The sequence below is a fragment of the Nanorana parkeri genome, unplaced genomic scaffold, assembly GCF_000935625.1.
Source record: "Nanorana parkeri isolate BGI_ZX_2015 unplaced genomic scaffold, ASM93562v1 scaffold439, whole genome shotgun sequence".
NCBI lineage: Eukaryota > Metazoa > Chordata > Amphibia > Anura > Dicroglossidae > Nanorana > Nanorana parkeri.
In genome coordinates, this window is record NW_017306707.1 from 548,288 (window position 1) to 560,362 (window position 12,075).

Sequence of the window (12,075 nt, forward strand, 5' to 3'; positions counted from 1 at the left end):
CTTTTTTCCCACACTGATCAGCACGGTTTTTCATACAGCTTTCAATGGGACCGCGCTGATCAGTGCGGTTTTGGGAGTTTTTAATTGCGCTTCAGCTCTGAAACACAATTCAAAACGCCAAAAAACACCTTTTTAAAGATCGTGCGGAATTGCGCTGATCCGCACCCGCCCTGGTGTGAATGGGGCCTTAATTTGCTATCTATAGTTTATTTTAATAGCAGCACTGCTCATCCATTTTAAAGTGTATGTTCAGCATTTGTCTTCTGCCAGCATGCCACTGTTTTGGGACATAAAAATATGACATTTCCATTGATTAGATATGCCACAGGGAATGGCATATCTAGCCACAAAGATTAGAGGACAATGCCTAAAACCATTATGTTACAAATGATATGTGAAATAGTCAACATAATTCACAAGTATGTATGTAAATAGTAACGCACAATCTATATTTTTTTGCTGCTATATAGGCAAAGGCAGCAAATAGGACCATTGGTAATCTCTTGAACATTTTTATATGCTTGCAGTTTGATAATATTGGAGTAGAACTCCAGAAAAAGAAGAAATACTCAAGTTTACTATTTAACCTGCCAAATAATTTGCCATCTTGGCCAGCTATTATAGTGATATTCACCTCTGCTAGCCAGTAAATCACTCTGCTGCTTTCTGGTTTAGCATTTGTAGCAGGACTACTCCCTTGTCAATAGACAGAGGCGATGATGCAGATTCACTGTCCACTGAGGAAACTGGAAGCAAGGAGCGGATATAGGAAGCGGACATGCTGAACCAGAAATATTAATTTCTTACATGCGTCTCTTGTCTGGATCCTTTGCCAAACCAAATAGGAAATGTGCATGAATTTCAATTGTGTAGATTGCAGTTGCCTGGAGCTGTGTTTTAAAGTTTCACACCTGCTTCCATTCTAAGGGACCAGTATATTGCAAAACATTCTTTTAAAGGTTCTAATTGCTTGTCACGCGGTCATCAATACTTCCCAAGTCACTTTCCTGAAAATATATGCTTGTAAGGAATTTAGACTTAGATCCCGAACAGGAATGCAACCATTAGTAACTCAGAAGTACCCTATAGAATAGAATGGCGCTCCAGGTCAGTCCACTCTTGCCCACACTAACTCTGGGTCCAGCTCATTATTCAAGACAAAATGTTCAATATAGTGGATGGCGGTAATTCAGTAAAACATGTATTCCTCATATATTCAAAGTCCACAAGAGGCTACAACTGGAAAAATGAGACTTCTGATGCTAGAGAGCATTTAATCACAGCATGGCCCTTAATAAACATCTACTTTTCTTCCCGGATCATTGATGATTCCAGCTGGAATTAATCAAGGGGGTATATAGTCTCTTAGCCCTCGTTCACACCTGAACGTTTTGTAGCACGTTCTACGCTCGACGAACGCTCTACAAAACGCTCAAAAATATAAATCCCATTGTATTCAATGGTCTCGTTCCCACCTTGGCGTATTTCCACCCGTCCCTAACGCGCTACAAAACGGCCCACGCCTGAAAAGGTACAGGTACTACTTTGGGCCGTTTTGTTGCGCGTTTCCATTGGGATACAGCCAAGTAGCCTTCGGAAACGCGTGTTTGTCGCGCAACTTTTTTACCGCGAATCGCAGTAAAAAACGAGCGACAGACGCGCATATGCAATACGACTAGGTGTGAACGAGACCTTAGGCTGGGTTCACACCTAGGCGTATCGAATATGCACGTTTGTCACGTGATTCGCGGTAAAAAAGTTGCCTAACCGTTTATACAGCGGGAGAACAGGATGAAGCCGCATATCTCAAAAAGGGAGTTATTTGCAGATGAGTCCACTGAACACCAGTGGCTCTCATCCCACACAAATTAGGATTGAAAGTTGCACGTTGTTTTAGTCACTATAGTCGTTATTCTGCTAAGTACAAAGAATGAATGACTGAAATATTAAAGTATTTAGTCACACAACTTTTTTTTCTTTTCTTTAGAGTTGTATATAGGCTGGTGGGAGTAGTCCCTTAGTATATAATCAGATGATGGGAAAGTGTGGCACGTCAAACAGCTCCAGGCAAACAGCAATATACACAATTGAAATTAATTTACATTTACTATTTTGACTGCCAAAGGATCCAGACAAGAGACGCATGTAAGAAATTCTATTACTTTGGTACTTCTGCTGTACTAATGGCTGCCTGTCTGTTCCAGATCAGTTAGAATTCCTTATTTGAAAGGGGCTCAGCAATGCAGTTGCAGTATTTCTTTTGGCACATATTTCCTTTAAGAGAATTGTTTGATTTTAACTGTCCCTTGGCATAGTACAGTGGATGGGATTTATCAAAACTGGAGCAGACAGAATCTGGAGCAGTTGCCCATGGGAACCAATCAGCTTCTCTCTTCAGTTAAGTTTTGAAAATGAAAGAGAAGCCGATTGGTTGCTATGGGCAACTGTTCCAGATTCTGTCTGCTCCAGTTTTGATAAATTCCCCCTAGCTTGTTTTAGTAACATCATTGCTGTTGGAATGGCAAATGTGCAATAAATCATCCTTAAAGTCATGTTTTAGGCTGGGTTCACACCTATGCATTTATACACAACACAACTCAATGGAAGCATATGAAATGCTTTTTAAAATGAAGGCGCGTTACAATGCACATTAAGAAGCACTACAATCAGAATACATAGGTATGAACACAGCTTCAAAGAACAACTGTATCTTTGGTACAATTGTCCTTTAATTAATTCCCCCCACCCAAAGTGCAGCCCACTTGCACACATGTACCTTCCTCCTTGCACCACAAGCCTTTCCAGCTAAAAATGTCCCTGTTGGGTTTGGGTCCTGCTGCTTGTGCATGTCAGCAACAGCACAATTCATTGCTACGGGTAATCTGCACTCATGGTGGTATATTGCGGTCCAGCTGAGTACAGCTTACCAATAGGAAAGAATAGGGTCATGGTGCACATTGCACTGAGAAAAGTATTTTTTGGGAAAGGCTGTGCAGAACCAGGCAGGGATGCACAGCGATGATTGGTGGAGGAAGGTAAGTCTGAGCTGGTTGGCTGTACTCAGGGGGCAGGGGGAATTGATTAAAGAACTGTACCAAAGCTACAAGAGAAGCCCAGTTTGTCAAAATAAAGGAAAGGCTTTTTATTTATCACGTGTGTATAAACCCATTTCTGACTTTGGGACTAAAAATCTACTCTAAAGATTGGTAAAAAAAAATGCATTTTAGCAAAATAAAAAAATCTGCAGTTTTCCCCACAAACTCAATACAGAGTAGTAAACTAAAAGTGTAGTCCATCACGGGAGTGAGCTTGGAGCAGTGGCTACTTTACAACACACAGGGACCACAGGGGACAAAAGTAGCCACTCATCCAGAAGGAAGGACAGTGTCGGCACCAATTCAGAGATGATTTGAGTATCTACAACCGAGTGATATACAAATAAGATACATTTTTGTTAAGAATTAAGATACTTGAATGCATTTCCAAGATGACATTTTTAGTCTAGTCTCACTGTAACTATATACAAACATTTGCTTTGCCACATTAGCACTGCACAAATGTACAAACAGTTTAGTAGAACGACCAGCTCTGCATTTTGTTATAAATACACCACTAAGTCTAGATCTTTTTTTTTTAAAGTTGGTAGAAAAATAATAATTTAATTGGTAGTGATTTATAAATATAAAACCTTTTGCACTGAATTCCCAAAATGCAATGAAAGCACCTGTATGTATTTCATGATCATTTTGTTAAAAAATAAATATGCTGTATACAAGTCTTACTACTTGTGACATGGAACCTGTGAACTACAGAGCAAGCAGAAGTCAGCTGAGAAGAAGGAATAACTCCTTATCCAGTTGAAAATACTACTTCAGTAATATTATTTAGGCCATTTTAACATATTTGCACAGATTTTACTGCAATGTACAGTGACATGCAAACTGCAGCAGTGAGCTGGACAAAAAGGCAGCACACTGAAAAATGCAGTGTAGCCAATGCCTTAGTCCCACTTCCTTACAGGAGGCGGATATCAAGACAGATTCAGGTACTATATGTGGACCCATCAGGAATTCTGGCTGAATATATTCCCTTTCTACACAAAAAAAATGAATGGGGCTTTTAAAGTGACAACTGGTGAATGCAGAGGGATAACACTGAACACAATATCACATAGATGTGTTTTTAGTAAAATATCATTATAGTAAATTTATTATGGACAGATAAAAAAACATATCCATTCATTTATGATTAAGAACAATGGTACTACATAGAACCTTCCTGGAACCAGTACAGATAAACATACATATTTCCATAAGATCCATTATTTTATCATCACTTTCCTTATAAACAATTTCTTCAATTTATACATAATCATTTTAGTCAGTAAATCTGTCATTCTGTACTTTGTCCAGACTTCTACGTGTTTCGCCAGGGCTTCATCAGGAAGTTTTTTGGAGGTAGCCTATAGTATTTACATGGATATGATAATAGGCAAACATATAACCATATCATCAGTAATTTCGCTTAAAGGAGAACTATGAGGTGAGTGATTTTCACTCATAGTTCTAGCCGACTTGTGACGATGAAACTGTCACAAGTCGGCTCAGTAGATCGGGAACTGAGCGAACACATACCGGCGTTCGCTCACTTCTCGATCCCGTCACTGCAGAGAGCCGTGACAGGGGAGGGGCTGGATTCCCCCTTCCCCGCTCCGATCCTCCAGCGCTGACTGGCGGAACGGACGGGGCGGGTTCAGCTGGCACTGCCTCTAGATAGGCAGAGCCAGCTGTCACTCACGCAGCTGGACGGATCCAGACATAATTGTCGGGATCCGCTTCAGCTGCGGCGTCTCAATATACCGCGAGTATACTGAGCTTAGGGTAACTGGAGGATGCTAGTTTGTGTCCTCCCGTTACCCTAAGGAGAACTATGGGGAAAAGCCCTAACCCCATAGTTCTCCTTTAATAAACCATACATAACATAAGTACATACATGATTAAATACCATTTTTAGATTGTCTGATTAATGGATACACATCTTCGGGGGGCCCCCTCTAGTCAGCTGGGATACAAGGAAGATGGAGAGAGTAAAAGATGGCAGGACGTGCTTGTACTTGCAAACCAGTAACAATGATGTTATAATCCAAATCTCTATGGTTCCAGGGAGGTTCCATGTAGTACCATTGTTCTTAATCATAAAAAAACATCCATTCATTTATCTGTATGTCGATAATAAATTTACTATATTTATATTTTACTAAAAACACATGATCTGTGTGATGTTTTGTTCAGTGTAATCACTCTGCATTCACCAGTTGTCACCTTAAAAGCCCCATTCATTTTTTTTGTGTAGATATAGTATTTAATTTAGGGGTGTGGTGTCCTTGTTTCCATGATGACTCCTAATATTTGTATACATGAATATATTCTCTGACATGTGTTAATATACAGCAACAGTATTGTTTTCATATAAAGCTCTACCTTTCATCATTTAAAAGCAATATTTGAGCTCCAGTCAAGTAACTGAGAAAATGCTGGCCATATAATTTCTTCCTAGGCAGTCTCCTCTTCTCCAGTGATTAGATTGCAACTGTCGTACTTTGAAACAACTTACAAATGAGTCTGCAACTGAGTGTTGATATATGTAAGACGCGTGTAAAACACCACCAAGGACTACACAGGCACCAAAATCTCCATGATTGCATCATCTCCAAGCTGCCATCTTAGTCCAGGAAGTAGATGCGGGCTCTGGACGATGCCTGAAGAAAGATGGAGCCATCCTGCTGGAAAGTAAGGCAGATGAAAGCATGGTCAGGGGGAGCACTGTGATCCCTTGTAACAGGTAATAAAATAGGATATCCTTGGAGTCCATTGAAGGACACAGCTTCCTCCTCTCCTATGCTATCATTTTCTCTTTGGACTGTTTGCTACAACTAGGCAGGTGTGTGGTGAGAGAGGTAATAGCCTCCAGGGGGCTGGCCTTCAGTTTTCCAGCTGCGGACGAGGCAGGGCATCAACATTCCCAGAAGTGCGAGAATCCCTGCAGATTTTGCAGATTTCTCAGAATCAAAGCAGCGTATGGAGGTGCGGGCAGCAGGAAACGTTGAGTATTACCAATCTCCCTTCACAGGTACATCTTGCCTTAGTAACATTGGACACCGTTGCTTTTCAATAAATTTGCTCAACATGACATCTAGTATTTCTTGAAGTTTAGGAATGCCAACCTACATGTGTCATTCTAGGTCTTCTTAAAATGTCACAGAAAAAAATAATTGTGGATTTAGAATTTTATTTAAAAAAATGCTCCAAAAGAAAAAAGACAAAAACACAGAAAAATTACTATACTGTACATAAAAATAAAATGTTTTACACTTTGACTCTGAGCATTTGTATCAAAATACATCTGCTTTCTTTAGATCCGCTAAGCAAAATGCCACAGTATCAAATCACTTTGCTCATTGGTCCTTCAGTGCTGCATGTGCCAACAATATCAGAAAATATTCACATAAATAAAGATGTCCAGCAGATCGCCTCCTATCTAGTGAAGGAGCGTACGTGACGTCCTCTGCTGCCATTTCCCCCCAAAAACTTTCCACGGGAAGCGTTTCCACTGCCTGCTGCATTAGTCCATGATGGGCCTAGCCCCCCACGGCCCCTGGCAGCTCGTTCACGTGGATTTGGACGGTATCCTAATGGAAGAGAAATACATTTTTTCAGTGCCCAGCGTAAGAATGAATATATTTGAAATACCAGTGAACCTACAGTGGCTACTAACCTGCAGAGCTCTGTCGCAGAGGGGGCAATGGTCCTCTGTCAAAGTTGCTTTGTGCTCCTCTGCTTTCCACATAGGTGGCTCTTGGAGGAGTCTGGGTAGGCCAGTTTATTACCCGGACTCCCTCTCGACGACTGTAGTTTACTACAAACAAAACAGACACCATGAGTTAGAAAAAAGACTAATCTAACAAACATTAAAATGTCAAAGTCTCTTTTCTAACTGATAAAGTATCAATGCTAGTCAACGTTAGTAAGTGTAGCTTCCATGTAAGACCTACCTTTAGGAGCAGGCGGTGTAAAGAATCTGCTCTGACTATGGAAAGCCCCTCTGCCACCACGATTCCCTAGAAAACCACCTCTTGAGGACACCTTTTGCGTTGCTTTCGGAGGCCGCTTCGGAGGCTGGATTCCAGCTGGAGGCACTTCTTTACGTTCAGCTGCCACAAAATCATCCACGTGCATAGATGGAGGACGGCTTGTATTCTGTTTCCTCTGGCGAAAAAGGTCATGGGGGCGCATACCCTGCCCAAATCCACCCCTGCCCCTCCCACGGGGAAGAGGCACAAAGTGGGCTCTCTTTGCTGGTTCAATATATTCAGACCTGCCGCTGTGATAAAAAAAAAAAAAAAGACAGACTTGTTTATCTCTCTCTGGCATAACATTGATCACAGATCACGTAAAAATTCAACTTTAAAGGGGAGGTCAGGGCAACAAATAAAGTATACCCCTTAATGTTATAAAAGAGACATGGTAATTGCAATTAAAACTGAAAGCACGTTAAAATTTACTTTGGCTGCTAAATTCGATAACATTTGGAGTTTGTGATTTCTTGCCTAGACGCATGTGAGTTTCCTCACCCTCTTAATTGGAATGCGATTACCCCAATACAGGAGTGGGCAACTTCGGCCCTTCAGCTGTGCTTAAACTACAAATCCCTTCGTGACACAGAGTCATGCCTATAACAGTCTTGCAATGCCTCAAGGGATTGCAGTTCCAAAACAGCTGGAGGGCCAGAGTTGCCCACCCCTGCCCTAATACATTAACTCCAATATGCTCAATGTCAATCTTCATGACCTTTACAACATAATGGGTGAAAAGATCTTTTATTGATCATTCTTAGGTACATGCACAGATTATATGACTGCACAAAGTTGATGTTAAAGTTACAATCAAACAAAACCCCCCCAAAAAAAAGTAAGCATAAAAATACTTTGTAGTTTTATATATTCCATTAAACCTTAACGTATCAGGGTTCTCTCACTGTTCTTTATGGGACTGCAGACACCCATCTGTTGTAAGTTATGTATATATAGAAAGGGACTCACAGGGCTACTATTTCTGATCAATATTCTCTGTTGGACTGTTCATTTGTTTCTGGGATCCCATAAAAGCTATGCTCTCTGGAAAAGAACCAAGGTTGCCTGGATATTGCCTGAAGATCGCATTCTACATATGCCTTTCCTCTGCACGGAAATAGATTTATACTTTATAACTACACTACCCCATTATACCACATGCATGCAGCAACGGGCTCAGAGAGAGGGCTATGTTGGGATCATGAAACACATTGGTCAGGCCTGTTTAGAAGGTAAACATGCCGCAAACGCCAGAGATTTAGTTAGCACAGCAGTTACAGAGACAATGAATGTCAGGATGGAGTTTATAGCCAAACAGCCACAGAGTTCAAATGGAAAAAACTTGGCTTTTGGTGCCACCTCCAAGGCATACCTGCTCTCAATGTATTCATTGCTATACATACTGTATGTCCCAAGACGTGCACTCTGTCAGATTAGATTTAGGCCTGGTTCACACCTGGGCGTTTTACAGCGCGTTCCTACGCGCTGTAAAACGCTCAACATGTGAAAACCAAAAAACCGCTCAACATGTGAAAACCAATGATTGCCTATGGGCATTGTTCCCACCAGGGAGTATTTCAGCGAGTAGGAACGCGCTGAAAAACGCCCTACGCCCAAAGAAGTACAGGAGCTTCTTTGGGACGTATTTTCAGCGTGTTAGGATACAGCCGGATAGCCCTCGGAAACGCGCATATTCCGTACGCCCAGGTGTGAACCCAGCCTTAGAGAACACAGTTTGAAGAAATACCTTGGTTCGGCAGTATGGTTTCACATATACTTACAAATATATGCTACAAACCTCAGCTTTTAATGCAAATATTGAAACTATTTCGACTTTGTTTTTGTGCCGACTAGCTGGCAAGTGTGCCGATGACATGTTTGTATTGTATTGTTCTGTGGATGGCACTGCCCATGCGCACAGTATCTATGCTAATTCTAAACTGATCTGCAGTTGTCATTTTTACTTTGCTTGTTGAGTTTTGTGCAGATACACACTGGGGATTGAGAAAGTTTATGTTTCTAATGTGCCTCTGCACCTTTGAGGAGGAAAGGGCAATCTCCAAAGCAAACAATCCTGCTCTCAATGTATTAATTACCATGTGTGTCACAAGATGGAAGCTCTGTTATACTAAAGTTCAGAACAGCACAGAGGAGCCTTGGCGTATTTGCAGATTTATGCAAGAAAAAAAAAAAAGCTCCGTTTTGAACATAAATTGTTGAAACAGTTTTGAGATGACTAGCTGGTAAGTTTGCCGGGAATTCATTTTTTTGCATTTTATTGTTCTAAAAAAATAAAAATAATATCTGTTTAAGTCAGATTAGCACAGGGGTAGGCAACCATGGCTCTCCAGCTGTGCTGAAGCTACAAATCCCATCATGCTTCTGCCTGTGGGAGTCATGCCTGTGGCTTGCAATGCCTTATGGGATTTGTAGTTTTAGTACAGCTGGAGAGCCGAGGTTGCCTACCCCTGGACTAGCAGAAAGAAACAAAGAAATGCTTACCTTGTAATAAAGGTCTCATGTTTGTGCTTTCCTAGTTTAAACCCTTTAGTGGCCTTTGTCCTTCCGGGAGATGATGGCTCCAACAAAAAGGATTTCTCCAGTTCCGCTTTTAGGTCAAAGTCACAGCAGCATTTGGCAGAAAGGTCGATCAAATCAACTTTCATCTGTAATAAAATATATTTAGCAAAGACTCAGTACTGGACTGCAGAGGTGGGTGAGATTATTCAAGGTTCTTGCAAATGTCATTTTAGTGCAAGCTTTACCTTTAAGAGCCTGACACTTCAGCTTGAGTGTCACAAGTCAGTGGCTCACCTGAAGTAGGACCATTGTGACCCTTTTTGCTGCTTAACCTCATAGGTCTCCCAAGTCCAGAGTGTGCACAATAAAGCCAAATAATAAGTACAATGTAAACAAATGTAGGCCTCTGTTACCTGACACTATAATGCTCTCTTGTGGGGGTTTGGATGTTAGACTTCCTGTTATAAGCTAAAGAGTTTGGCTCGAAAGAAAGTGAAGGGGGAGGGAATATAAACCTTTTAATGTCTAATTCTGCACAGCTGTAATGATCTAAGATGGAATATTCATATTAATAAGATCGATAATGACTGGCTCTCTTTAAAAATGACGATGGGGACCCTGGCCGCTCTGGGCTACACCGCCAATTGTTCTTGCTTCTTTTATAGAAAATCTGACAATAGCCGCCAAGAACAACATATAAACCTTTCTACAAAGGATCTAGTATACCCACTATGAGTGTAGATAATGTTATTCAATGTTGTACTTTCATAATAAAATATCTGAATATAATGGAAGAGAAATAACGTCAAATGTATACTATAAAATGGAGAGGTCGGTACCATGTCTAGGTCCACATCTGCTTCGTCTGGCTGGAATGGTGAAAATGACAAAGACTTCAGCTGCTCGTCCATCACATCTGCTAAAACGTACACAGTCCTAGAACAGAGCAGGGAAATAGCCGTTTAGTAATGGTCCAGCTTCAATGCTGTTAATTCTGCCATACCATTAAAGACAACATTATACTTCAGTAATTCAATTAGTATCACTAAACACCGGCTAACAGGAAAATGTGTCACCAAGAATGACAGGTAGCAAGATATCTGCCCTGCTTAAAACACAAAGTTGTGCTTGAACCACCTGCTTTCCATTTTGGCCATGGCAGATGTAAACAGACAGTCACACACATTTGCCCCCCCCCCCCAAAATAAAAATCTGTGCAAGGAAAAAAACCAAATGTTTGGAAGCATTACCTACTGCGCCATAGGCTGTGTATTTTTATGCCAAGAGGTTGATAAAAGGCCTAATCACACTTGTCTGCTTTCATGCATTTTACTGCAAAAATAGATTTCCAGTAAAAATCCACTCCTCTCCTATGTGTCTAGCTCATGCATATTCGCTGCAGCTAAAAATATTTTGGAAATGGAAACTCTATAGGCCCATTCACATTTTTACGTGTGTGTTAGCAAGCATGCTGCAACGCATTTGAAACAGTTTAAATTCAGCTGTAATCAACTCCTTACAAAAACACATTTGGGGGGAAATTATCAAAACTGGAGCAGAGCAAAATCTGGAGCAGCCATGAATGGCAACCAATCAGCTTCTCCATTTCATTTTCAAATCTTAACTCAACAAATTGGAGATGAAGCTGATTGGTGCCATGCACAGCTGCTCCAGATTTTGATAAATTCCCCTTATTATGTATACGTTCTCCACAAAAGCCATCGAAACAAATGACCTTCATGATTAAAAACTTCTACCATTGGGGATTTTTTTTTTTTTTTTTAGAAAGACCATAGTTAATATCTTTCAGTAAAGCCAAGCAGCCGATTGATTAATATGAGAAACTGATCATGTGAACAGATGCCTTAGCACTCCTGGGTATCATAGTGATTATGTGGCACAGTGTACAGAATGCACAGTGTGATACTTAAATGGCGAGTGCGTAGAAAAGGAAGAACATAAGCATGGAATATTCACACATTACTAAATGGGATTGGGTGAGGAACTCCTTTAACGCCTTCGTGACTGAGGCCTTTTTTTCATTTTTTGTACCCATGTTATATTCCACATTTTAGGCCTGAAAATTACTTAAAACCCCCCAACATTATATATTTTCTGAATGCCAAGACCCTATAGAATAAAATGGTGGTAGTTGCAAATTTTTATGTTGCGCAATATTAGCGCAACTCCTTATTAAACCCCAATATTTAGTGAAAAATTTAATTAAATGCCCCAAAACACAATACCCATTTTTTTTAATGAAATATAAAAGATGAGGTTACAACGAGTAAAACGATACCCAACATGCCCAGGTTACAAATTGCATGCATCCGTAAAACGGCGAAAAACCCCAGTACCCCAAAAAGTCCATAGAAGACGCTTTAAAAGCCCCCACAGGTCATCAATTTAAAGATACCCCAAAATAC

The 12,075-nt window shown here is 40.7% G+C and overlaps 1 protein-coding gene across 1 annotated transcript in view; it reads right to left on the reverse strand.

The window, feature by feature from the left end:
- Window positions 1-6,279: 6,279 nt before the first annotated feature.
- KIAA1429 (KIAA1429 ortholog) overlaps window positions 6,280-12,075 on the reverse strand; it is an 18,807-nt gene continuing 13,011 nt past the window's right edge. The window contains exons 5-9 of the mRNA XM_018560187.1: window positions 10,489-10,585; window positions 9,632-9,795; window positions 7,052-7,380; window positions 6,775-6,915; window positions 6,280-6,688 (exon numbers count right to left, since the gene is read on the reverse strand). Coding sequence (XP_018415689.1) covers window positions 6,534-6,688; window positions 6,775-6,915; window positions 7,052-7,380; window positions 9,632-9,795; window positions 10,489-10,585 — 886 coding nt within the window. The 3' untranslated portion in view covers window positions 6,280-6,533. The remainder of the gene's footprint in view (window positions 6,689-6,774; window positions 6,916-7,051; window positions 7,381-9,631; window positions 9,796-10,488; window positions 10,586-12,075) is intronic.